Raw genomic sequence first — 27,866 nt, 5'->3', positions numbered from 1 at the left:
ATATCCACTGTTGTTTCCCTAGTACAATTTATTTGTAAATCAAACTTTATGAATATCAAATTTTATCACTGTTTATAAATATCCGTTGTGACTTGTACAGTTGATTTATAAATCTAACAGTTTATATTTATATCCAATGTTGTGAAACTTTTCCCCATTGCAGGATGAATAACATGATAAGGGTGATGGTGAGGAAGGGATTAGTCACCGATTTGGCCCGTATACCACACAGCCTTGATCTCTCTTCTCCTAATATGGCAGCCACAATCAATGCAGCTTTGAAACCATTGGAACTTGTTTCTCGTATTGTAAATCTACCATCGTTTGGTATTGCATCATCTTCTAAAAAGAAGACTCCACAGAATGATGATCAACAGCAGCCTATGGGTTAGTTGATAGGTCATGAATTTCGTCATTTACAATAGCATGTGAATTTGTATGATATTGTTGGGTTTTCCACACTTTAACCCTTTTACCCCCAAAGGACATACTGGTATGTTTCACAAAAGCCATCCCTTTACCCCCATGGACGTACCGGTACGTCCTTGCAAAAAAATGCTATGAAAATTTTTTTTTTTTCATATTTTTGATATTTTTTTTTTTTTTTTTTTAGAAAATTCAGGAATTTTCCAAGATAATGAGACCTACCTGACCCTTCTCTGACAAAAATTAAGGCTTTTAGAGCAATTTAAAAAAAATATACTGCAAAATGTGCTGGGAAAAAAATAACCCCCTGGGGGTTAAGGGTTGGAAATTTCCAAATAGCCTGGGGGTAAAAGGGTTAAATTTGTAATTTGAAAAGTACGTTGCCAAATTGTCATTTAGTTTAGAATACCAATTTATTTGTGCTCCTGTTATGAATTTTTGCTATTCCACAGGGACAGAAACCACCAACAGCGAAGCGACACGTGCTCAAGGCGATGACAACATTGAAGATACAGAAAATACTGAACATGATATTAGCACAGCTGGTGAAATTTTGGAGCCTTCTTCAGATGCTCATCCTAATGAAGTAATTTTTTAATTTATGATTGGTGTTGGCTTATTGTGAAGTTATTTTTGCTCTACCTGATGGTAGCTTCTTGGAAGTTTTATAGATTGTTAAAGTATAATTATGAATTATATTGCAATATTTGAATGTACAGGATTTGGTAAATAAAAGTATCAAGTAAAATACAGTACTGTATCAATACAGAATGTGCAAGTCCAATTTAGAGATGCATAATGAATTTCCAGAATAAAATGTACAATATCACGGTACAAAAGGATTTTGTAATTTTAAAAAAATTTTCTTTCTTAATAGGATGGCACATTAGTGGAAGGAGATGAAGCTGGATTGGAAGAAATATTAGATCAGTTATTGGAAGATGGCAGCAGCGGCTCTCGTGGCCAAGCGCACCGTGACTCGGTTACTGCAGTACGCTATGTCATTGAGCGGGATCCTCCCATGGATACGGATGATACCATGCATGACTCGCGCATGGTAACGCATTCCGAAAGTCAGGTGCGATGGTGCACTTTAACCAAAATAGTTTACTGCCTTTGATTTTATATTAATTTTAAAATTGCGTTTGATACCCTAAGCCGCACTTTTATTTCTTTTATTTAATGTTATTTACTCAATCTTTTATTAGTAGTCCACTTGAATAACTTTATTTTCTTTAATGAAAGGTTCACATCACCACTTACGAAGATTATAATGTGCACTAATTTCAAACACTAATTGAAAGTACAGGTAGTCGTCGACTTACAACGGAGATTGGTACCATATGTCCAACTCTAAAAGTGAAGTTTCCGTAGATTTGTTATGTCATGATTCGGCAATCATCTATGTCATATTTTATCAATATTTTCATACTGTATATCATTACTTCATTTTCTTGTTTGGTAGGATATCATGTGCTCTATTAAATTATTTTTGTATTCTATTTAAATTTTGGAAGAATTTTAAACATCAAGAATCACTTAATATTTTGTTTACCTTTAGTGTTATGATCAGCTGATCTGAAGGTCCCGCTACCATATTGAAAGATTGCGCACATAAGTGGCATATTTTTTATATAATGTCTTGATATATTGAAATAACTTCATGTTGAATAGTACATCAGCACCAATATGCTACAGGATATCAGTTTTTCTAGAGTTCGTTTAAAGCTATTATTATTAGTTATCATACGAATACGTTCTTGCTCTTTCTCTCTGCGAGTGTGTGTGGGCGAGCCCGTACGGGTTATTTTATACAAGAAAATAATTGCCAAGGAAACTTTTTCCTATTTGCGTACCATTTCAGACACATTTGTGACATCATCATAGTGAAAAAGTTGTCGTAAAGGCGAACAGTCACAAGTTGCATATGTTTTTAGTCAACGACTACCTATATGATAGTACATATTGCATTTGGAGATGGAGAGTTTTTAAATAGTACCTATATGATAGTACATATTGCATTTGGAGATGGAGAGTTTTTAAATAGTACACTTCATTTTGCCTTTCGAACTATATGCTGTTGTTAATTTGTTTCCTTTTTGTTTTTTTGCCAACAGTTTCTTGAAGGTGAAGAGGGTGGAAATGAAGAGCATGATGACTCGTCATCTGAGTCCTCAGGTGACCGGGAAGAGGAAGGGGATGATGACGACAACGATGAAGAGGTTGAGGAAGAGGAGGAAGAAGAGGAAGAAGATGGAGGTAAGATGACTAAAATCTAGTTGTTTAATTTTCTTCTTGCTTTAAAACCTTTCATTTGCATGCGTAAACGAATGTAAGAGCTATTGCGGATCAGGAGTGTCTTCTTAGCGAATACAGAAGCAGCATTAGCTCTTAACCCTTTACCCCCAAAGGATATACTGGTACGTTTCACAAAACTCATCCCCTTACCCCCATGGATGTACCGGTACGTCCTTGCAAAAAACTGCTATTTACATTTTTTTTTGCATATTGATAATATTTTGAGAATCTTCAGGCATTTTCCAAGAAAATGAGACCATCCTGATCTGTGTGTGACGAAAATTAAGGCTGTTAGAGCAATTTAAAAAAAATATACTGCAAAATGTGTTTGAAAAAAAATAACCCCTGGGGGTTAAGTTCCAAATAGCCTGGGGGTAAAAGGGTTAATGTACTTTGTTTTGGTGGTTGAAGGTACTTGATGTTGTATTTATCGGGAGTGGCAGCCAAACAATAGTTCTCCTTTTCTGTTAAGACTTATACTTAAAGCTGTCTCCTTTGCATTTTTTATTAAATATTTAAAATTATTTATCGAAGGTTCATTGGTCGCTTATGGCCAATGTTTATAAACTTTGAATGGATTTGTATTTCATTGATATTTTAGAATTTTCTGTCCAGTCAGGTTAGCTAGGAACTGTTATGAAATGTTTCAGGAATTCATACATTTATTTGTACAAAATAAAGTGCTTTTAAAAGCATGGATTCAGTTTTATTTCTAAGTTTTCTTTCAAATTTTAGTATTCTCTGTACATACTAGGAAATGTAATAAATTGAATTGCTATCACATTGTTATATATGTTATAACATTCTTGAATAATCGGAAGTTTTGATTGAAATATGCTGTATAATTTTTTATGAAATTGCCTTTTGGTGAAGAAGTTGAAATTTTCATCGCATGAATTTCTGATGAACCCCCCTCCACCTCGTCCTCATTTTGGGTACATTTTACTAACCAAGAATTAGTGAGTTACACTAATATCAAGTCAAGCTATAAATTGCTATGTCAAATATATATCTGGTTATTTTACACATAAGAAAACTAGAAAAATACTAAGTACAGTATTACTAAATATGATACTTTCAATATTTGGTAAATGTAGGTAAACATTCATTGAATAGGTATGCTTATTGAAAGCACATTTTTAATGTTTATTTTTATCCATTAGTCTTTTAATTTTTTTTTTAAACATTGGGTTTTTTTACTCCTGTTTGATAGGTTCATTAATTTTAATTAATCTGTGCTCAGACAGCATCTGTAATGTTTAAAATGCTTCCAGATATTATTATTATTATTATTATTATTATTATTATTATTATTACTACTAGCCAAGCTACAACCCTAGTTGGAAAAGCAAGATGCTATAAGCCCAAGGGCTCCAATAGGGAAAAATAGCCCAGTGAGGAAAGGAAATAAGGAAATAAATAAATGATGAGAATAAATTAACAATAAATCATTCTAAAAACAGTAACGTCAAAGCAGATATGTCTTATATCGACTATTAACGTCAAAAACAGATATGTCATATATAAACTATAAAAAGACTCGTGTCAGGCTGGTCAACATAAAAACATTTGCTCCAACTTTGAACTTTTGAAGTTCTACTGATTCATCTACCCGATTAGGAAGATCATTCCACAACTTGGTAACAGCTGGAATAAAACTTCTAGATAACTGAAATTACTGCAGTATCTTTGCTCAGACAGCATCTATAACATTTAAAATTGTCCATTGTTTATAGCTTACTCATTTTGTGAGATAGAAATGAGGATTGTGTGATGATTAAGATTCAACTGCATTCTTTTGGAGTTATTTTAATCAGAATTTAATTGACTAAATTATGGAAATAGACTTTAGAGGAGAATTTAATTATACATTTCAAGTTGTTTCAATCCTTTTGAGGTTTATATTTAAAATACACTTTCCCGTAGATAATAACTTTAGCAGATAAGACCCTTTACATGTAATGATTTAGTTTTGAGTAAATGTAATTTGGAATCCAATTTTTTTTAACTTTTAAAAGCCTTTTTTCTTTAGAAGTAACTGTAAGTTGTGTGAATTCCTGAGATATATATGTAGGCTAGTTTACTAGTGTTAGCAAGACATGGTAACTAAAAACGAGGGAGATTACTGTGTTGTGGGTCGTGAGTTGGATGTCTCGAGTTAATTATGTTGGCCCCGAGAGTTCTTTAATTGAAGGACCTAATCTTGGAATGCATCTCCTAATATTTTTGAGTTATAAATAATTCTTGTTCATATTTCAGTAAGCTGTTTTGTTATTCACTAACAAATTTCAGATTGATTGGGCATGTGCTCTTTGGATTAGGCTAAAACTGACACTTGTCATTGTTATGTTGGGCATATATCTATCCCTGTTGGGATTTCTTTATCCCCAGAGAAGAGAACCATGGGGGGTTAATGTAGTCAGTACACCCCACTCGGTGCATTTTAGACATGACTTCAGGGTCTTTGCAGCATTCTTGCAGCCCTTGGCTGCACTTGGTTTATATTCTTGTACTTTGCCTCTGTTCTGGATCCCACTCTTTCTTCTTGCATTTCAACCTCTTCTAACTTTTATCCTGGTTTAATTCTAGATTTTTACCCTAGATACACAAAGCTGCTGAATGGCCTCACAGGCCCCTGCTTTTAGGCAAGGTAACCCAAATCTATAAATCTAATCCAAGAGAAAGGGAAAAAATTCTGTAAAGGTAGAAGAGTAATTTTCAGCTTTATTTTTCAATGAATAATTTTATCCAAATTTCTTTTTGTATTTTGTAGACAATGGAGTACTGTATATGGTCCAGGTTTTGAAGATTTCAGATCTTTTGAGCCTGATGTATCATTACTAATATGGTGATTAATAGCATGGCAACTCTGGCCATGTTGCTTCTTGAATGATCAAATCATTGAGTCATCCACTCATGAATGTCTTGGAATTGCCCTCTTTGCTTTTGCTCCTGATTCATTCTCGTGGGCTTGGTTCTGGAGTGTAACTCCAAGAGTGACTCTCCTAAAGTGGCTGTAATTGTCTTCAGTGTTCAACTTTTAGTGAATTAGAGATTTAATTTCAGATATTTCTTATTCATTAGGTTTTTGGCTTTTATTTCAATCTGTAAAGATGTTTATGGCTTCCTTCAATTTGAAGCTATCTTTGGTTATTTTTATCTGTTGGAATTGCTAGAGCTTCTTGTATTATAAAGATGAGACACTTTCTCTTTGGCTTTTACCACTGATGCCTGACGGTTGATCTTAGTAGAATTAGTATGGACCGGTAGGGGTCGCTTGCCTTAGATAGGCACTGTGCATCACAAGGAACTGGCTATCCTTTGATGTATGTAGCCAATTTGTGGCACTAATTTTTGTTGAAGGGCTAAAATTTCAATGAACAAAATTTTGTTGAAGGGCTGAAATTTTGGGAAACTAATTTTTGTTTGGTCTTGCATATGGGAAACTAATTTTGTTGGTGCTGACATTTGGGGAACTAATGTTGTTGGGACTGACATTTGAGGACTAATTTTTGTTGGGGCTGACATTTCCGGACTAATTTTAGTTGGGGTTGACTTTTGGCAACTACTTTTTGTTGAAGGGCTAACGTTCAGGAAACTAATTTTTTAGGGCTTAACATTCGATAACTAATTTTTTCCGAGGGCTAACATTTGGGTAACTAATTTTTGTTAGAGCTAATATTCACAGAATTGATTTTTGGCAGGACTAACATTCACAAAACAGATTTTTGTCGTGGCGGCTAAAATTCAGGGAACAAAGTTTTGTCTTAGGTGCTAAAATTCAGGGGACTAATTTTTGGTTTGGATGATGAAATCATGTAACTAATTTTTGCTGGAGCTAACTTTCTGGGAACTATTTTCGGGGGGCTAACATTCCTTGAATTATTTTGTCACGGCTAACATTCGTGTAACCAATTTTTGTTGAGTAACATTTATGGAACTTATAAACATGCTAATTGTGTGTATTTATTGCAATAACTTTTTAGAAATATTTTTTTTTCATAACTAGTAACATTGGGTTATCTTCTGATTGTTTGCTTATCTACCTATTTTTGTGGAACATAATTAAAATAGTTTGAAACGTCACCGTCAAATTTAAAAAATAAACGAAGTATGAAGTGTCCTTCGTAATGAGTTTTACTAGTTAATGCTGTTTGAAAAATGTCTCTCGCTTTGAAGGGTTCAGATATTGAAATTTAATTTTTTTAATGGGATTGAAATACATCATATATAATGTTATGCAACTTTTTGTTTCTTTTTGATGTAATGGATTCCCCAATGTTTAAAAAAAAAAAACTACAGTAGTTTACAGTGCATTTTTAGCTCAAACTAATTTTTTGTATTTTTTTCTAATTCAATTTTTAGTTATTGAAATTTGTGATTTTTATTTGAATTACCTTAAGACTATTCCATATTTCATTGTTTTTCCTAAGGTTTTATTGTCTTGCAAACAGCTGATGATGACGATGATGACGAAGAGGAAGAGGAGGAAGGATCAGTCTTTGATGAGGGCTATGAAGATCTTGAGGAAACCTTCATTCGACTTCCAGGTGAGAGAGATTCAGACGATATTCTCCTCCTTCCCTCTTATCAGCAGTACATCGACACTATAGACACAATTATCTTTGGTGATCGAGTGTCTCATCATCATCAAACGCATTCACATGAAGATCCATCTTTTATGGCTTCAACACCCAATGCCAATCCAAGTAAGTCCAAAGCAAATATTTATGAATGTGAAATATCTATACTATACAGTAATGTATATTACTGTTTTTAGTTTGAGTCCTTTAAAATATTTTCATTGGATTTATTTTTGATCTATAAAGTTTTATCATGTTAAAGCTTTTTCTATTCAGATAAATTTTTCATGTTTCAATTTGAAATTAACTTTAAACTACAATATAAACACTATAGTCCATTTCTTTTAGCGAGGCAGATTTGCACCGACTCGCAGTGGTGCCCTTTTAGCTCGGAAAATTTTCCTGATCGCTGATTGGTTAGAATTATCTCGTCCAACCAATTGGCGATCCGGAAACTTTTCCGAGCTAAAAGGGCACCGCTGCGAGTCGGTGCAAATATGCATCGCTAAAAGAAATGGACTATAGTTATGTAATTAGATATATTTTTTCTTTTGATAAACTGTTAACTATCTTATATTATTTTTTTGTAGAAATTATTAAAAAACAAATAATTTTATCCTAACCAGGTGGAAGCAATGCCATCCCAACACATCCATTATTCCAAAACCCCAGAGAAGTCCCTGCCACTGGCAGTGCCCGTCTCAACAGCCGGCCCAGTCGTCAGCGCGGGGTGCTCAGGTACCATACTGTCACCCCACGCACCCACACCACCACCACCACCATACTCCAGAGGTGACCCACCACTCCCCATGAACCACACAGCTTTGCTGGCTTCATCAGTGGCACACCTGTCTCTTAGTGCACAAAAATAGATCACTTACAAGCCACCACTGCCTATTGTTGCCTTTACTAATCAACTTAAATCATACTAGCATCCTTGCTTTATAAGACACTCACTCCTTTTGATTTTTAATATTTAGGTTAATTGTACAGTACACACACAGGCTAATTTTTATAAAATGATTTATGGTTATATTGGTAGACATAGAACTGTAGCACAGTTATTGGTTTTGATTATGTAATGTTATCGTGTACATTAGTTTTATTTTTCACTTTTTTACTTGTAACATTACTTAAGTCTAATAGTATTTTTCTTTGGACATTTTTTTCCTAGCATTAATAGCACTTACTTGTATTTTATTAGTCTTGAATGCTATGTGAATGCTATCCATCATGAGTTAGCCATTATATTCATCGTAATTTTTTTATATATCATCTGCAGGCTACGAAAAGGGAGAGCAGACAAATCGGGTGTGAATGTGCATATGTGTAGCAATTATTAGCATGTAAAATTCACCAATTGATTCTCGGGCTTGTTTGAATTCATTCTGGGAGGGGGGAGAAATGTAACATTCCATTACACTCCTGTTATCCAATTCAGGGGTTGAAAAAAGGCATAATTTTGAAATGAAAAATACCCTAATAGGAACTAAGTGGCAATAGTTAGTCTTGGGTACTTCATTTTGTCCATTTGACTAAATTAGTATAATTATCAGTGCTAGTCTATACATCCAAGTGGAAGGTATGATAATTATTGAGATATGCTAATGCTTTGACATGTAGCGCACATTTTGAAGTATCATAGTTGTGTATATAGTGATTTTAGGTTCCTTGACGTATGTCCTCAGTTTGAGTAAGATCTTGAGATTCCTGTTGAACAAATTTATATTTTGAAATGTTGAAGTAGCTGTTTTTGGAATGTTTTATAATTATCATTTAAGTATATTTTAAATCAAGATTATTACTTTTGGAGTCTAATATAAAGGTTCACTTTTTCATTCCAATGCCTCATGGCCTAAAGAAGTGTTTTTTCAGAATATTTTACTCTGGTGAAATTAAGAATATCTGATTTTTATCACCCTTTGGTGTTGCATTAGGTTTCATGTTGTTGTGAACGATTTATCAACATAGCCATGGTGATCTTTTCATTTATTGGTATTGATTGCTAACTTGCATGAACTTCTGGAAATTGGTGTGGCCCTTTCTTTTACTTGTTAAAAGTAGGGAAACTAGTTATTTCCAAGACAATTTGGTAAGGGGTGTTTTTTTCCTTCTAGAATTCAAGTAGTTTTATATCAAAATCATCTGTATATTATAATTATATAATTACCAAGGTACCGTATTGTGAGTATTTAAGGCATAGGAACTTTAATGATCGTACAGTCAGGCTTTAATATTAAAAAAAATATTAGGTAAACAAGCAGAAAATATTGAGAATCTGAATTATTGCTCTCCCCTTGATAACCCAGACTTATATTTACTTATGCAACTTAGAATTGTTTATCATTCAGGGAAAAGACAATAGTGATAATATTAATTGGTATGTAACCTGAAAGAAGGGAAAGCATTCACAGCCATCATTACACAAGGACTTGAAATCATAGTAAGAATTGTTAAAGTTAGGGAATTTGTGTGCTTTTGTCTTCAGTTTGTTGCAATCACTTACGCAATTGTATATGCATTGAATTTTTTAATGTTGTATACCAGTTAATCAGGTGAATACCTGAAATTATTGGAATAGAATTTGCAAGCCATCTTGTAAACAATTAAAGTCCTGAATGTCAAAACCAAGGAGTTTTAAGGGCTGACTTTACTCTAGTTGCATTAGTAACTTATGAGGCATAAATTTTCTGGCACATGCTTAGACCAATCTGTAGTGTAGAACTGCATTCGTTGCAGCAATTGATCGGAAGATATTGGTTGAACAGTGAAAATAGCGTGGTAGTTATATTTTTATTCATTATTGATTGGCTTCAGAAATAATAATTGGCAAGTTTAAGATAATCTGTTTTTACATCAATTTTTCACTGTACCTCTGTTTTTGTGAATTTAATTTGTTTCCTTTTGCACTTTAAAGGAGTACAGTTCTATTAATACGTAAAAATTTTCATTAGATTGCGTAGAATATGGTTCCGTTTTTAGAATGTATTTAGTATTGAGAAAACTATGCTTGGCGAGTACATTTTGTTGAATCTTTGATTTCATATTTTTTTCTGTTAGTGTCATGATGAAAGAAAAGACTGTAAATTTTGCCCAATTTTTCGTGCAAGTCTTCATTTCTTTAGATGCAAGAAAATTTCAGCTGGTGGCTTATTCAGGCAAAAATTTACCTAGTTGCTGTGAAATCCTAGTTTGCTTTTAAATCATGACAGGGGAAAGTCTAGGCAGTGCATTTTCTCCCCCAGGTCAGGTTTAGAAGAGCGCTCCTGCTGCATTCCCTCCCTCCCACACCCCTCCCACCTCATGCCCATCTCATGACCAAGTAATATTATGCTGTGCCATTATCATCAAATTTATGCATCTTTGATACATAGTTTATGAATTATGTAGATTTTTAAACTCCATAATAACTTTGCTTTTGTAAAAGTTGCAGTTAGTAAGTTCAAGTATTAGGTATATGGAAATGGTGAACTGCCAATTCTGCAATTCTTTCTATCTCGGAAAGTGTGTATATATATAAGATACAGAATTCTGGAAGTTCTGTTCAGTTGCCAAGTTGTGTGTTCAGCAAACTTTTTGGGGGTATGTTTAATCAACAGTAAATTTGTGTGTTCAGCAAACTTTTTGGGGGTATGTTTAATCAACAGTAAATTTGAGGCTGTTTATAAAAGAAAAAAACTAAAACATCTTTTGATTTTAAGTTTTATATATATATATATATATATATATATATATATATATATATATATATATATATATATATATATATATATATATATATCTCTATATATATATGTATGTGTACATATATATATATAGATATATATATATATATATATATATATATATATATATATATATATATATATATATATATATATATATATATATATATATCAGGCATTAAGGAGGTTGAGGATTGCAGAAATATAACCAATCGTTTGAAGAACACCGTACAGTGCTAATATAAATAATCCAACATTGGGATTGCTTCTTGCAGTAGTTGTACATGATCACCTCTACTAGAAGCTATTGAATTATGTATTTGAGAATTAAACTTTTACTATATTTTAGGATAAGAAATTATCAAGACTTGATGTTAAATTAGGTTTGCCTTTATTAGGAAGTGAAAGAGAGAATAGTATGCGTTGGCATTTAAAGCGTCTTGCCTAAGGACAAGCTTTATAATAGAAATATTAGGGGTCTTCATTTGTTCTCTGGGATATAGTGTTTGAGATAAAATACATATTCCAAAAGCAGTTCCCATACTCAGGCCTGAGCTATTTTCGGCAAGAATTAAAGTAGGATTTTATTTAAATTCTCTTTCTAATAATGTCCTTGTTCAGCTATTGAAATACCACATCATGGTCAGTACAATATAGTCATACATAGGATACCTTTGTGGTTTAATTTTATCATGTATTAAAGTAGTTATTTACTTAAAGATTTCATGTTTTATATTTGTTCATTTTATAGGTTACTTGGTCCTAGTCATAGAGATGTACTCCAATTGACTTCAAATCTACGGGAAGCCAACCAAGTACTTTTCACTAATCCTGATGTTAGACTGATGCCACCAGATCCAGACGAGTTTATTGATATGCAGGTAAGCGGTTATTGTTGTGTAGTAATGCTTGCTAAGGATTTTGTATCCATTGTTGCACATGTCTTAGAAATGTAATCTGATTTGGTAATGAAAATAGTTTGTCAATGGAAAAATTATTGGGTTTTCTTCAGTACGGAAATTATTTTGTAACAACTTCACCATGCTGTGAATGCATCTAGTTTTTCTCATAACCTTTACTTTGAAATCATGATTGACAAAAATTTTTTTAGGGATTTATCATTTAACTTGCTAAAGTTAAAAGTTTCCTGACAACATTACTAAATCCTCTGGAGCGCCCTAGAGAGTTTTGAGGCCAATTATAGGATGAAGCTTGGAAAGATAATATAAAATTTTATGCCTTATAGAAAATAGAATACCGTGTCTAAACCAATAATCATGCACCAATAAAGTTTTGACACCTTTCATGGTTTTGCAATTGCAATGGGGGAAGTTTTATTTGTTCCGATGCATTGTAACCTCGGGCTACTCTCTCAGGAGTTACTCTTTAGTTTAAACTTGCGACCAGAAAATTTTTCCCCCAACTAGGACTCCATTCCAGGTTAGACATATCAAAGCCTCAGGCCGGTAATATGCCCCAGGGTAGGTTCCCTGCACAAAGCAACCTTCCAATGTCTTTGACCCACAATGCACCAAGAAGAAAGCCGTGTTAGGCCTGATAAGGACAGGGCAGTCACCATTTGTACTCTAGTTGTTGCCCAGTGAAGACCTATAGTTTTCGCTCGTGACTTAAAACTGTGACCTGGGTTCGTGTTTTCAACTTGTGTGTGTGCTAAGTATTTGTGTTGAGATGGATAACACTTGTGTCCAATGTCGTTGTCCGGGTGTGAATGGTAAAGCATGTTCGGCTTTCCTTTCACATTTTGAAATTGATCCCCATTTACTGTATATCTCGTGTCGCGGTCGTACCTGTACTCGGAGCGATACGTATAGTGAGTGTATTGAGTGGTCTGAAACTCGATGGGCTCTTATGGCCACGAAGAAGAAAAAGAAAGCAAAAAAAGGAACTTTCTTCCTCGAAGAAAGAGTGGTTCGAGACCTTCGTCGAGCTGTTTTTCTGTAATTCTTTCCCTTCCGTCGATGTCGCCATCGCTACATCGCTTGTGGGGCACCTGGTGTCTTTGGAAAAGCTTCTCCCTCTGGGCAAGATATGACTATGCCCAATCCAGTGGGACTTGAAAAGATTATCTCATCAGACCAGGGATCGACCAAAGGAGCTCCCCCCATCGCAGGCATCCAGGGAGGCTCTTCAGTGGTGGCTGGACAAGAATACACTGGCAGGGGTATCCCTACTAGAAACTCCTCCAGAAGTACTACTATTCACGGACGCGTCCAAGGAGGGCTGGGAAGCCCACCTGCTGGACAACTGTATCGGATCTGTGGAGCGAGGAGGAGAAGACCCTCCACATAAACGAGCTAGAACTCTTGGCAGCGTAGAGGGCCCTACTGTCCCTGGCAGACGAAGTCACCTGCTGAAAAATCTCACTAATGCCGGACAACTCCACGATGGTCGCCTATATCAAGAAACAGGGCGGTCTGAGGTCCCGTCTTCTGCGGGACCTGACGGAGGAGATTCTAACCTTTGCCAAGGGAAATAGGACTACCCTGACAGTGAGATTCATTCCGAGAAAAAGAAACGCGGTGGCGGACGGCTTGAGCAGGAGAGGCCAAGTCCTAGGCACCGATTGGTCCCTCCATCTAGAAGTAGCAAGGTGGGGGTCTCCCTCCCTGGACCTCTTTGCAACCAGGCTGAACGCCAAACTACCAGTGTTTTGCTCCCCAGTCCTGGATCTAACAGCAGTCATGGAAGACGCCTTTCAACATCCGTGGGACGGCCTGGATTCCCACGCCTTCCCTCCGTTCAGGCTCCTGAGGCAGACCCTAAACAGACTAAGGACCTTCAAAGGGGCTCATTTGACACTAATTGCCCCCTGGTGGCCGGAAAAGGAGTGGTTCCCCGACCTATGAGACCTAGCAGTGGCCCAGCTGTGGGCCCTTCCCATCAGAGGTCTTCTCAGGCAGCCTCACTTTCTGAAGTTTTATGAGGGGCTCGGAAACCTATCCCTTCACGCGTGGAGGTTATGAAGCGCCTCCTGACGAAGGAAGGATTCTCCCCAAGGGCGACCTCCCAGATGACGGGCTGCCTCCGCTCCTCCTCGAGGGCTAAATGGCTAGAGTTCTACAAGTGGTGCCGGAAGAACGACCGTAAGCCCGTAGGAGCCTCCATCCCGACAATAGCAGATTACTTGATTCATGTACGCCTAGATAGGAGCATATCAGTGCCATCCATCAAAGGGGTCAGAGCTGCATTGGGACAGATTGCGTGGTTGAAAGGAATAGACCTGGGTGGTTCCAGGAACTGTCCATGCTTATCAAGAGTTTTGAGCAGTCCTGCCCTCCTCACTCCTTGAAGGCTCCGGAGTGGGATGTCCTCTTGCTGCAGGGCCTGGACAGAGAATTGACCCTGAAAACTGTTCCTCCTCACCCTGGCCTCTTCCAAAAAGGTGGACGAATTGCTCAGGCTGGCAGCCAGCATTAGTCATTTCATCTGGAAGGAGACAATCCTAACCTTTTTGCCTTCTTTCGTAGCCAAGACCCAGAACCCAGCTGTCTCAGATCTGAGGTTCTCAGAGGTGGTGATCCCAGCCATTCCTAAGTCAGATGACTCGGACGATCTTCTGCTGTGTCCGGTTAGGACTCCGAAAATACCTGGCATAGACGTCCTGCTTGAGGCCCACCATGAAACACCTGTTTGTCTCCACGGGCAAAGTGAGGAAGACTTTAAAAGAAGGGAGGTAATATGTAGCGAAGAGCAGGCCGGCGCCCTCGTCTGCCAGGCCCCTTGATATCAGGTCCATCAGTACATCGATGGCCTTTTCAAAGAATATATCAGTGACACAGGTTCTTAAAGCAGGTGTGTGGAAGAAACCGAACATCTTCACTTCCCATTACCTGAAAGAGTGCTCCTTAAGTGTCTCACGATGAGTACAGACTCGGCCCCGTCGTGGTGGCACAACAAAGGATTTAATGCCACGCCTTGCACACAGTGTTAACATCCGTGGTGGGAGACGCGGTGAGTTCAATACCCCCCTCTCCTGCTACATGGCACGTATGACCGTTCTACACCGATGGATGTCCCCCAACTTGGGTGAGTGTTATTGCAGGTTTCTTGAATTTTTTCCCCGAACAGGCCTTCCATATCACCTTGTCTTCCGGCCCTTCCTCATTTTAGTTCCCACCACCTAAGCCTAAGTCTCCTGGGAGAGTCGTCCGTGGTTACAATGCATCGGAACAAATACCAAATTCTCAGTATTTTGTGTTTTTCCTAGCATACTTACCACGGACTACTCTCGAAGGTATGTCCCACCCTACTTACCCCGCTGATTCTCGGAAGTAGCTGGCACCTGGATCGAGTACGAATGACGACCTTTGCCCTGTCCTTACCAGGCCTGACACGGCCTTCTCCTTGGTGCATTGTGGGTCAAAGACAATGGAAGGTCGCTTTGCGCAGGGAACATACCTTGGGCCATGTTACCGGCCTGAGGCTTTGATGTCTCTCGCCTGGAATAGTCTCCTGATTGGGGGAAAAATTTTCTGGTCGCAAGTTTAAACTAAAGAGTAACTCCTGAGAGAGTAGTCCGTGGTAAGTATGCTAGGAAAAATACAGATTACGGAGAATTTGGTATTTTTAAATTACATTGTTTATTAAAATAAATTCTTACTCTAAACTGGTAACTATAGTTCATAGACAAGTACATTTTTTTTTTATCAAACAGTTATTATTTTATAATTTTTGGATATTTTAAGCTCTTGTTTCCATATAAAAAATACATATACAAATGTACAGTGGCTATGGCACTGTCCAAGACAAGAACAATAGTTTGATTTTGAAGTGTCCTAGAAGAGCTGCTTACCATAGCTAAAGAATCTCTTCTACCCTTACCAAGAGGAAAGTAGCCACTGACTAATTACAGTGCATTAATTAACCCTTGAGCTAAGGAGAATAGTTTGGTAATCTCAGTGTTGTCAGGTGTATGAGGACAGAGGAGAATAGGTAAAGAATAGGCCAGCCTATTCAGTGTTTGTGTAGGCAAAGGGAAAATGAGCTGTAACTAGAGAGCATAATCCAATGTAGTACTGTCTGGCCAGTCAAAGGACCCAATAACACACTAGAAGTAGTCTCAACAGGTGGCTAGTGCCCTGGCCAACCTACTACCTTAGGTGTGAGTGTAAAGCTGTGATTGATTAATTTACATTATATAGTGCTGAATGGCCTTTGATGCCCCAGTGCTTGGTTTAATATTCACTTCAATTGAGGGGAACAATGACAAAAAAAAATTCCACAAATACAATAGTGAGTTCAAACAGATTTTTCTATTAGTGCAGGGGAGAGCAAGAGATAAAAAAAAGCAATAGCATTACAGTGTATGAGCGTGTATAAATCATATGCCGTACATTGGTTGTGATTGGTATTTTACTTTTGTTGCGTTCTCTGTGGTAGTACAAACTACTGCTCTAGTGTTGACTAGGCATGTGACTGACTCCACATATCTTCTCTCGCTAGCTGCTCTGAGTGGTAAGGGAGGATTGTGATGAAGGCAATATATGATTAATAAATTAGTAATTAACAAATATACATACATACATATACCAAGGCACTTCCTCCAATTTTGGGGGGTAGCCGACATCAACAAATGAAACAAAAACAAAAAGGGGACCTCTACTCTCTACGTTCCTCCAGCCTAACAAGGGACTCAACCGAGTTCAGCTGGTACTGCTAGGGTGCCACAGCCCACCCTCCCACATTATCCACCACAGATGAAGCTTCATAATGCTGAATCCCCTACTGCTGCTACCTCCGCAGTCATCTAATTAATGATTAGCAGTTCAAGCATCATAGTTGGTTAGGGTATACATAGTAAAGGATCCTAGATCTGGATCAGTATAGCTTTGTACAACTGGGATTCATTGTAGTTTAAGATTCATTGTTTTGTATGAAAAAATGTTTTATATGTTACATTATAATATTTATGCTGGATTTAAAATTTTCAGGATCATGGTAACATGATGAACAATGGAGGGTCGTCAGCATCTTTGGCAAGTGTACCCAATGCTCTTTCTAGGTGGACTGAAGAAACGCGGGTTTTAGAGGCAGATTCTATGCATGATGCTGTCACAGGTAAGATAGTTTTCGTTTTTGACCTGTGTATATGACATTTTGATTTATTCAAGATATGAATGCTCAGAGTTGCAAATATTGTTTGTGAAGAGCTATTGGTGGAGTGATTGATGTGGATTGTATATAGTAAAGGGCCAAGATTTAGAAGTTAAACAAAATAACTTAGATACACAAACATTGGTACACTTGATTATGTGGCAAGTACTAGAAGGGTAAGAAGCCAAATTGAACTTCTGATATATTACCTGGAATTTTTTTCTTTTTTCATTACCTGAAAATATTTTTTTCTTAGAGTAGAGGCATATCTACTTTGAAAAAAAGATTGAACTTTCATAGTGTATAGCTAAAATTTATTCATTTTCATTTGAAGGCTCATATTATAATGTAGTAAAACTATTTTGATGATCCGGTCACATTTTTAGAGCCTGAAGAGCTCAATTTATTTTTTTTTTGGTATATATATGAAAGGTGAAAATTAAAATTTTAACTGAATAATTTTGACAGTCAAGTAGAAAGACTTTGACCATAGTAAATTGATGAAAGTCAAAAGCAGAAAACAGAGCAGATGGTCCAAAAGGGACTTTTTAAGGAGTATTTTGTACTATTCGTAATGTACCTTCCAAGGTATTCTGTTAGTGGTACCCACCTATGGGGTAACAAATGAAGTTGGAAAGGATTAAGGTTCTCAGGAGTAGGAAATAAAATGTTTAATAAGTACAAAACAGTCGAATGTTAACAATTTGTGGTACCTTATATTTCCGCGTATAAGATGACGCTTAAATCCTAAAATTCACCCCTGAAAATTGGGGTCCTCTTCTATAACCGATATGAAAATTACACCTTAAATTCCAAGTGTCTTTATTGGTAGGTTAGCCCAGGCCTCGGTATGATCACTGATGGTAAAGGTAACCAAACCATATATACCTTTCATATTTTTTATGTAGGCTACCTCCCAAAATTGAGGGAAATGCCTTGGTATATATAGAAAGATAGTTTATTGGCATAAGTTTAAATGAGTGGCTTATTTCGAACGATTCGGTGGAAAGGATATGGGATCAGCAAGTTAAGTTGCTCAGATTACTGGAACAGTTGGGAACTGGTCTATTTAAGCAGTCCCTTCGGGTTCCAACTGTGTCAGAGAAAGAGTATCTCTTAAGAATATAGGTGCTATTATATTTGGAAGATTGGATAGATTTCAACATCGGTTTAGGACCCCTTTCTAAGACAAAGTGCTAATTTTGAAAAAGGTAGAAATATTCATAAATTTCAAGTGGTCTATCCTTATTCCCTCTTAAGCAAAATACAATTTGGAAATGGCAGTAGAAAGTTTATTGGTAGAATGGTAGTCAGTTTCAAGAAGTAAATTTGAATTCGTTCTCAGTTCTTGACTTAATTGGGAATGATGTAGCATCAAAGTGTTTTATTTCCTTGTTTGGATTCAAGAGTTTCTGCGTATGGTAAAAGATTTCATGAAAGCAAAAACTGGATAATTATAATAGAAAATAGAATTTTATGGGACATATTAATTTCTCATAATCAACTTGAAATAGAACAGTAAATCAATTAATGGCAAACAACTAAACTTTTAACGACTGGAGGGTTCCTTTCTCTTAATTCTCGCCACTCGCAGTGGTTATGATTTTAGTAGTCTTCTGAAGAAGAAGAAATTAAGATGAGAACGGCATGTTTACCAAAGATATATTCCTCGGCTGCATCTTTTATAGAAGGAACAAAGGATTTGCACAGATCTTTTAAGATTTATATTTTTCATCACATACGTGCTTTTTCATTTCAAGATGAACAATACGTGATTCTTAGAAACTGAAATAATATAGATATGGATATGGATATTATAGTTTTAGATATTACAAAGGTTATTTTCATCTTTAAAGAACTGTTATTTTTTTGTGACCTTATTTTTTTTAATGTTACGAAAGCATTATATTGAAGTATTTCCACCATTGGATCACGGGTATTTCGTACAAGGGAGAATTCTTTGCTCCTAATATAATTGTCTGTCCCCTTTATGGTTTCATTTCTAAACTATTGGAAATAATTTTGTTGTATATTTCAAAGAAAATTTTAATTCAGGTTGCATTTGAATCCAATCTAGTCTCCTCTTTAGACTTTTGTCCAGGGGAAATCACCAATTTTTTCTTTATGTAGGTTTTTTTTTATCTGATTTCTTGCCTTTTGTGTCAGGAGTTGAAATTTTCTTTTTATTTTCCTGATTCATATTTTTTTTTTAATCCTTTGAGACATTACAGTTGCTTCATTCTGGATCAGTTCAAATCCTTGTTTTTTCCATATACATTATAATTCCTGATTTCTTTAGGTTTATGACAGAAAATTCGAGTTACTTGTTTCTATGAAAATAATTGGCTGAAAGTTTAGATAAAATTAAATCACAAATTGAAGTGTTCTTTAGAGTCCAGTGAATTTTTTCACTGTACTGTATTGTCTCAAAATTTCCAAGATATAGGAGTTTGTAGATCTGTATTTTTTAATGCTAAGAAACTTTTGAGTAGTAATAAAGAGCAAGTATCTGGCTATTATGTTTTTTTTTTTTTTTCTCCAGTCATGCAAAGTAGTATTGCCAGGCATATAACTTGGTCTCTTCCTATCCCTCTGTTAAGGGAAGTAGTAGTAGTCATACCTTGATGAGTAGGGTACCGGAGAGGCATACTTTGAAACTGCAATCTTTCACAAATGTGTGTTTATGCATATATAGATATTTAGCTGTAAATTTTTAATGGTCGCTTACACGAGTTTATTCAATAATTAACTATTAATTATTGATGGTTCTTTCAATTCATTGATGGGTCTTTGAATTTATTGAGGGGGCTTTAAATTTATTGAGGGGTCTTTAAATTTATTGATGGATCTTCAAATTTATAAATGGATCTTTAAATCTATGTGGGTCTTTCAATTCATTGATGGGTCTTTAAATTTATTAATGATTCTTTAAATTTATTGATGGGTCTTCAAATTTATAAATGTATCTTTAAATATATTGATGGGTCTTTCAATTTATTGATGGGTCTTTAGATCTATTAATGATTCTTTAAATTTACAAGAGTTTATTCAATAATTAACTTCAATTCTCATAAAAATGATCTTTTGCAGTTGTCAAACCAGCTCTTATGGCAGTACTTGAAAAGTACAGAGATGCAGAACAAAGTGAGCGAGACAAAAAGAAGAAAGAACAAGAGGCAAATAAACCACCACCACCGGTATCAAATGAAAGTTCTCAGGGTCCTCTTGTCCTCCTGCAAAGTGGTAATGAAAAATTAATTTACCAGCAGTTTTTATAGTATAAGAAAATCATGGATTATACAAGTTTCTGATTTGCTTATTGAATATGTATATTTGTCTATCTGTTCAAATCATTATATTAAATATGTATATTTTATTTTGATATTTCACCGTAAAACAACTGTTCTCATTGTGCAGGAGATCCTGAGATGGGAGAAGCGACAGATACAAATCAACCAACCTCGGCTCAGGCACCAAGTTCTGAACTGGAAGCACCAAGTTCAGAAGCTGTTGGCCAGGATGCTGCTGCAATATTGAGCACTGCATCAATTGCGGAGTCGATTGTTGAGTCTGTCCTAGTGTCTTCGTCGGGTCATTTGTCAACCACGACAACTCCAAGCTTCTCTGGGTTGTTAACCCTACTTTCCCCAGTGTCAAGCAGTGCGCCAACTCTTGTCTCTCCTGTGTCCCTAAGTGCATCATCTCTACCTATTCAAGAACCCCCAGTCTCTTCCACTCCTATTACCACAGGCACGACATTAGTGGCAGGAGGAGTTCCATCAGCTCCCAGCACTCCAACCCAAACGACATCGTCAGTAAGTGCGTTACCCCCTCTTCCATCCCCAAGCTTTGCCTCTGCAGGAATGCCACCTCTGATACCCCCAACAAGTGTAACAACAATGGAAAATGAAACTCCATCATCAATGGCTGTTACGGATACAGAGATGGTTGCTGCTTCACCTTTACCAGCAATGGTCTCGACTCCTTTAGCTCAAGATAGTGTTGAGAGTATATCAGCACAGGAAGAAACACCCATGTCTGTCAGTCCACCAGAATATCGCAGCCGGTCTCCAGTTTTATTTGCCCTGTCTGGAGAAACCATAGCAACTCCTCCTCCGCTACCTCAAGCTGTGCCAAGAGAAGCATGGGAAGACCCCAGCAATGTTAATATGCAGCAAGATCCATCTGGGGATCAGCCCATGACTGTTGCACCAGAACTTGTAATGACAACAGTTGCAAGAAGGATTGTAACTAGCCAGGAAGGAGCACAGGAAGAGTAAGTTTATTCAGTTTATGTATTTTGATTTATGTAATTAGAAAATCTTAGGTGTTAATATTTTTTATCATGGAAAATTCAATTTTTTCGTTGTTGACCTATAGCAATTTGTAGAGTAACCATATTTTTATCAAGCTTTATGTTGCAAGATATGTTGTTTTGATTTTAGGTAGTGCGGGTACTTAGAAACACAATGAAGATAAAAGTGCAATTGTTGAGGCTTAATTCAGATTCAGTAATTTTTACTGCATCTTATGCTCTGTCTTTTTTTATATAAAAAGTGGGAAAGGTTTTGTCAAGAAAGGCATTCCCTGAATTTTACTAATATACAGTTTTTTTTTTTTTTTTTTTTTTTTTTTTATGAAGAAAGCTCTTTATCATAATCTAAACTGGGAACAGTTACCTAATTGCGCAAGTATTTTTGTTTATGTTCAAGGAAGTGCACGAGTTAATTTGTCAGGTTCTACTAGTCCATTTGTATTACTTTTATATCTGAGCAAGATTTTACTCTTAAAAATAAGATCTCTATATAAGAAATTTAGAAAGTATGCAAATTAATGTATTTTGTTAATATCAAGGAGGACATCAAATGGTATTTATTGGCTATACCCTAGCTGGTTAGTGGTATTTTTAGTCTCCATTCATTACATTAAATGGATTAATTCTCAAAATGAAAAAGTTAAAGTAAAGAAATTAGTCCTGATCTTAACTGAATAAAATTTTTGAACTATATCTTGCAAGTCACATTTAGCTATACCTTCTTTTGGACTATGTTTGCCTTCTGCAACATAGTGACTAAAAGATTATTTTTTCCTCTTAGCAGTCCATTTTTACTTTACTCCAAGGTCTTGAATATCTAGAAAAATTACTGTTATTAGTTATATTACTATAGTGTATGGTTAAGGAAGGATATCCTAGACATTTACAGCATTAATATGATATTTTGTATGTATGCAAAGCTAGAGAATTCACCTAGAGGCGCCTATTATATGAATCAGTGTAATTATGGGACCAAGGAATATTTTTAAACAGTTTTCTTATACTGTAAACCTCTTCATTATTTTCAGAGGGAATCAAGAAGGCAGCGAAGCTGGTCCATCTGGTTCAGTTGCCATTCGTCCTGACTACTCTGCAATATTGGGTGACATTGAAATTCCTGAAGGTGTTGATCCCAGTTTTCTAGCTGCATTGCCTGAAGACATGAGGCAGGAAGTTATAGCGGAACAGCTTAGGTAAATAAGAATAGATTGTTTGATGTCTCACTCTATTATATATAGTAATGTGGGAGGCTTGGCTATAGCACCCTAGCAGTACCAGCTGAACTCGGTTGAGTCCCTTGTTAGGCTGGAGGAACGTAGAGAGTAGAGGTCCCCTTTTTTGTTTTGTTTCATTTGTTGATGTTGGCTACCTCCCAAAATTGGGGGAAGTGCCTTGGTATATGTATGTATGTATATATAGTAATGTCAAGCAATTTATGATGTTTTTTGTTATGCAATTTGTTGTTTTTAGAGTTTTTGTAATGTTTTAATATTGTAAACTGTAATTCCAGATTACAAAGAGTAAGACAGCGAGCAACGGAGAACACTCGGGAAAGTAATAGTGGCAACGTGAGCGAGGTAAATCCAGAGTTCCTGGCAGCTTTGCCCCCTAATATTCAGGAAGAAGTCTTAGCCCAGCAGCGGTTAGAGCAGCAGAGACAACAGGCTGCACGTGCAAATCCGGATGATCCTATGGATCCTGTCTCATTTTTGCAAACCTTGCCACCTTCCTTGAGGCAGACTGTAAGTAAAGTAACAAAATATTTAGTTTCTGAACAATATGATGACATGTTTGACTGATAACCATGAGTAAGATAACATGTTAACCCTTTTACCCCCAAAGGACGTACTGGTACGTTTCACAAAAGCCATCCCTTTACCCCCATGGACGTACCGGTACGTCCTTGGAAAAAAATGCTTTAAAATTTTTTTTTTCATATATTTGATAAATTTTTGAGAAAATTCAGGCATTTTCCAAGAGAATGAGACCAACCTGACCTCTCTATGACAAAAATTAAGGCTTTTAGAGCAATTTAAAAAAAAAAATATACTGCAAAATGTGCTGGGAAAAAAATAACCCCTTGGGGGTTAAGGGTTGGAAATTTCCAAATAGCCTGGGGGTAAAAGGGTTAACTGATAGACATGAATAATACACAGTAATAGTTTCTTCTGATGGTGGTGTACTGTAAATGTCAAGATATGGCTGAGCATTGGTGACGAAGATCAAGGAAATGTAAATTTTTAAATTTACCTGCATATTGAACAAATTTTGCAAGAAAGAAATTAAAATTGTCAAACCCTCAAAGTTTACTTTCAAAAGCATCCTTAACATCAAGGGCAATCGTACATACTTCATGATTAGTTGCAAATTTCTGTACAATACATGCACTGACAATTGGAGAAGTTATCTTTCAGGGGACATGATATAATGGAAGGAATTAGTGGATATATTTTTATTCGTTTGGAACAATGTTGATGTAAATAATTTGGTGCAATTTTTTTATTTTTTTAGATACTAGCAGACTTGGAGGACTCTCAATTTGCAGCTCTTCCTCCTGAGTTAGCACAAGAAGCCCAAACACTCCGAAGGCAGCGTGAAGAACGAAACAGACATGTTCATGATCACATGTTCAGTCGATCTGGCACGTCCCTCTCTTCCATTCTTCGTAATACAGCTCGTATAGGCTCTCGCCTTATGCATTCTTCAAGTTGGTCTACTAGTTGGAACCTTCGGCCATCCTCGAGTGGCCAACAAGTCACCACGACGTAAGTTTGGCCATAATGTTTTGTGTACATGTACTTGTAAGTGAAATTTTATCATTAAGAACATATTTTTCACCCTTTCGCTACGATGACGTTGTTATAAATCAAAAACTTGCCTGGTGATAGACCGTGACTTCTAGATAGGTCATTTACAAATATAAAACAGAAAGTTAGAATTACTCATGACTTTATATCTTATGAAAGAGTAGAATTACTCATGACTTTATATCTTATGAAAGAGTATAGCACACATGGTCATATTTCACACGGGAAATTTCACTAAAATATCTCCCCTCCCTGATATCAGCTCTTCCCCCCCCCCCCCCCACACACACACACACAGGAAACATCACTAAAATATCTCCTCTCCCTGATATCAGCTCCTCCCCCCCTCCTACTTTCTTCAGCCAACCAACCAAGTCTTTGGGATTCTAGCTGTTATTTCTGGTTGTGTAAGACCTATGTTAGTCTGTTGGTGGGTGGGTGTTTTTCTCTCCATGATCTTACATTCACTGTCTGTATTAAGTTAGTGAAATGCTGTAAACAGGTATTGTCTAATTCATTATGACAGGCACACGCAAGGTGGAATGACATAAGAAAAAACAAACCCTATGTCTAGTGCACTAAATTTATTATGTACACAAATTATTATTATTATGATTATTATTGTTACTACTACTAATAGCTAAGCTTACAACCTTAGTTGAGAAAGTTAGTATAAACCCAAGGACTCCAACAGGAAAAATAGCCCAGCTAGGAAAGGAAATAGATAAAAGATACGAGAAATAATGAACAATTAAATAGAATATTTTTAAAACAGTAACATCTTAACATATATTTCATATATAAATATAAAAAGTCTTATGTCAGCTCTCTCTCTCTCTCTCTCTCTCTCTCTCTCTCTCTCTCTCTCTCTCTCTCTCTCTCTCTCTCTCTCTCTCTCTCTCTCTCTCTCGTGCGAAGACCACTGCCTCATAGCGAAGGGGTTAAAAAACTTAATTAAAAAAAATATATATTTCATTTTGCAATTTTAACTCAGTCTACAAATCATTGTGTAGATTTTGCAAACCTTAAACATTACGCATTCCATTAGTATAAAATCTCTTTTGAAGTAAACATTTTGTAATTTTAACTAAACAGTTTTGAAATGGAACAAGTCAAATAAGTTACTTTTACTAAGTGAACATATCCACAAAATAGGATTTTTTTTTTTTTTTGGTTAGAAAAATATAAAGAATATATTTGAGATAATCTGCAAACAAATGCAACACTTCAGATAGGTTACTAGTAAATAGGAGAACAGGTTTGTTCAAAGTTACATTGAAGAATTCTCTCTTCTTTTTAATGCTAGCATTCTTATTAAACTGCTAGGATGGGGAAAGGGCTAAATGTATTAAGAAAGAAAACCACACACTACCATAAAAACTTAAAAAGTCTTGAGGAATGTGGGTATTAAGAAGCAGTTGATTTTTTTAATTTTTTTGTAGGATAAATAATTTTTAAATCTACAACAGTAATGTTTAAATTATTTTTATCACTTGTACAATTGTAACATCTATGGAATACAAAATGTTCTGATTGATTGACAGGAGTAGTACCAAGCCTCGAGGCCGTCCACTGCTCGACCATGAGGCTCTGACCTGTCTTTTAGTTTTACTCTTTGTTGACGAGCCAAAATTAAATACGGGTCGATTGCATAGAGTTCTCCGTTACCTCTGTCACCATGCCCCCACAAGGGATTGGGTTATTAAGGTAAACTTAAAGCTTTTTCATTTATTTGATTGTAAATCTGTATTTACAAAAGTAACTTTAATTGAATTTATATAAAATCAAAATAATCACTTAAGCATATATTTTTTTGATATATTTACCCATTGTTTTTCTTCCCTCAACCATAAAGGCTTTACTTTCCATCTTGGAGCGTTGTGGTGATCAAAACCTAAGTGCTAGCCTTGGGATGGGAACCAGTAGTGAACCACCCACTCCTGTGATGCCAGTCACTCCAGAGCCGAGCGGCAAAGGCGGCAGTAAAAAAGGCAGTGGGAGCTCGAGATTTGAGCCCCCTGTAATGTCGACACCCGTTTGGCGCAGTGAAGCCCGTTCCCCAGCAGCCCCATCTTGGTTAAGCATGAGTATGGATGCTGCATTAGGTTGCCGTGCTAGTATTTTTCAAATTCAGCGCACGCAGCCGACGGGGAAACGCACATCGTCGGCAGCGCTAACCACTTCTGTTCATATTCATCCTCAGGCCTCTCCATTAGTGTGCAGGTGAATATTACTCTTTTTGAGTTTTTAAAGTAATAAGTCTTTTATTGTTAAATTTCGTTTTTATACAATTTAAAGATATAAGAAGACACTTTAATTTAAATATAAGCATTGTTGCCATTACCCAAAGTTTATATTAAGGACTATTTATTTAAAGTACATTAGTTTAATATTAATTCCTTTCCAAGTGCTGTAAATGTGACATTCTTCAACCCTTAAAAGATTAATTTTTTGTTCAAGATAGGTTGTAAATTTTTTAGCCTGACAATTACAACAGAACACTATTTTTAGTTGTAAATATTATTTTGTCTGAATAACAGGTTTTTGAGCTGGCTTACTCTATTGAAGCTTATACGTTTTCTTGTTTTTTCTCCCTTCAAGACACACGTTAGACACATTGATCTCGCTGGCCAAGAGTTTTCCGGGACACTTTTTACCGTATCAGGGGAAGGACTCTGAAGAGAAAAGTGATAGTAAAAAATCTAATAATTGTAGTAGTGGAAATACCACTGGTGCTGTGAGCAAAACTAAAAGTCAAAGTAGTGAACCCACAGACTTCTGGGAATTGTTAGTTAAATTAGACTCTATTAGCGTATCTCGTAAAGGTAAGGGTTTACCGAGGACTCACTCTAGTGCAAGTGGAAACAATGAAGAAGAACAGAAAATTGCAAGTTTAGAAGCGTCCGCTCTCGGCCAGCTCATACAGCAGTTGGCACATCCGGTTGTGCGTAGATCTTCACTCCTAACTGATAGACTACTCAGGCTTTTAGCACTTATATCCTTAGGGCTACCAGAAACCTCGGAAAGTAATGCATCGAGCACGTCGGTTCCACTGGCATCCGTTCAGTTGGCTATTACTGGTGGTGCCAGTGTTACTACGGGTACAACTGCTGCTGCTACACCTCAACAAACTGCTGCTGCTCAGCAAGCCAGTGAAAATTCAAGTACTTTGGAACATCTTCTAAAATTAGCAATACAGGTAAGCTATTTGTCTTTGCTTTTTCTTATTCATTATTGATTGTAGTATATATTGCTTTTATTTATGGTTTTGCCGTCCTTGATATCAGAGCAGTTATGCGTTTCTTACTATGTCAGTATCGGACATTTTTAACATCCTATCATAATTTAGGTTTTCCTGTATAATTTATCTGGTTTGTCAATTTACCACCAAAAATATTGTAATGTAGTCTGCCCCTCTGTCATCGAGGAATTAGGTAACGAACACCCCACGAAGAGCGGAAAAGAGCATGAAGTTTTTGCTCTCCCAACTAACCAAATACTGCCTTCGATTCTGCCAAACACCACAAATAACACACTACATATCACTTAACACTAATGGAGTACAGTACTAAATTCCATTCAATTCTCTTCTCAATCC

At 36.3% G+C, this 27,866-nt stretch overlaps 1 protein-coding gene across 8 annotated transcripts in view; it reads left to right on the top strand.

Annotated features, from left to right (window-relative positions):
* The window catches only part of HUWE1 (HECT, UBA and WWE domain containing E3 ubiquitin protein ligase 1), a 106,086-nt gene that overhangs the window by 57,090 nt on the left and 21,130 nt on the right, over positions 1-27,866 (top strand). For 5 of the 8 annotated variants that reach the window (XM_068362872.1, XM_068362870.1, XM_068362869.1 and 2 more), the window contains exons 33-48: positions 164-387; positions 879-1,012; positions 1,304-1,504; positions 2,544-2,685; positions 7,158-7,433; positions 7,934-8,099; positions 11,784-11,913; positions 16,984-17,110; positions 20,237-20,389; positions 20,564-21,422; positions 22,490-22,654; positions 22,972-23,203; positions 23,973-24,226; positions 25,813-25,975; positions 26,124-26,491; positions 26,870-27,467. In XM_068362872.1, coding sequence (XP_068218973.1) covers positions 164-387; positions 879-1,012; positions 1,304-1,504; positions 2,544-2,685; positions 7,158-7,433; positions 7,934-8,099; positions 11,784-11,913; positions 16,984-17,110; positions 20,237-20,389; positions 20,564-21,422; positions 22,490-22,654; positions 22,972-23,203; positions 23,973-24,226; positions 25,813-25,975; positions 26,124-26,491; positions 26,870-27,467 — 4,192 coding nt within the window. The remainder of the gene's footprint in view (positions 1-163; positions 388-878; positions 1,013-1,303; positions 1,505-2,543; positions 2,686-7,157; positions 7,434-7,933; positions 8,100-11,783; positions 11,914-16,983; positions 17,111-20,236; positions 20,390-20,563; positions 21,423-22,489; positions 22,655-22,971; positions 23,204-23,972; positions 24,227-25,812; positions 25,976-26,123; positions 26,492-26,869; positions 27,468-27,866) is intronic. The other 3 variants (XM_068362873.1, XM_068362871.1, XM_068362874.1) reach the window with 2 other exon arrangements.

The sequence above is a fragment of the Palaemon carinicauda genome, chromosome 39, assembly GCF_036898095.1.
Source record: "Palaemon carinicauda isolate YSFRI2023 chromosome 39, ASM3689809v2, whole genome shotgun sequence".
In the NCBI taxonomy this organism is placed as follows: Eukaryota; Metazoa; Arthropoda; class Malacostraca; order Decapoda; family Palaemonidae; genus Palaemon; species Palaemon carinicauda.
The sequence above is the reverse complement of the archived record's forward strand: the minus strand, read 5'-3'. Positions and strand labels throughout refer to the sequence as shown.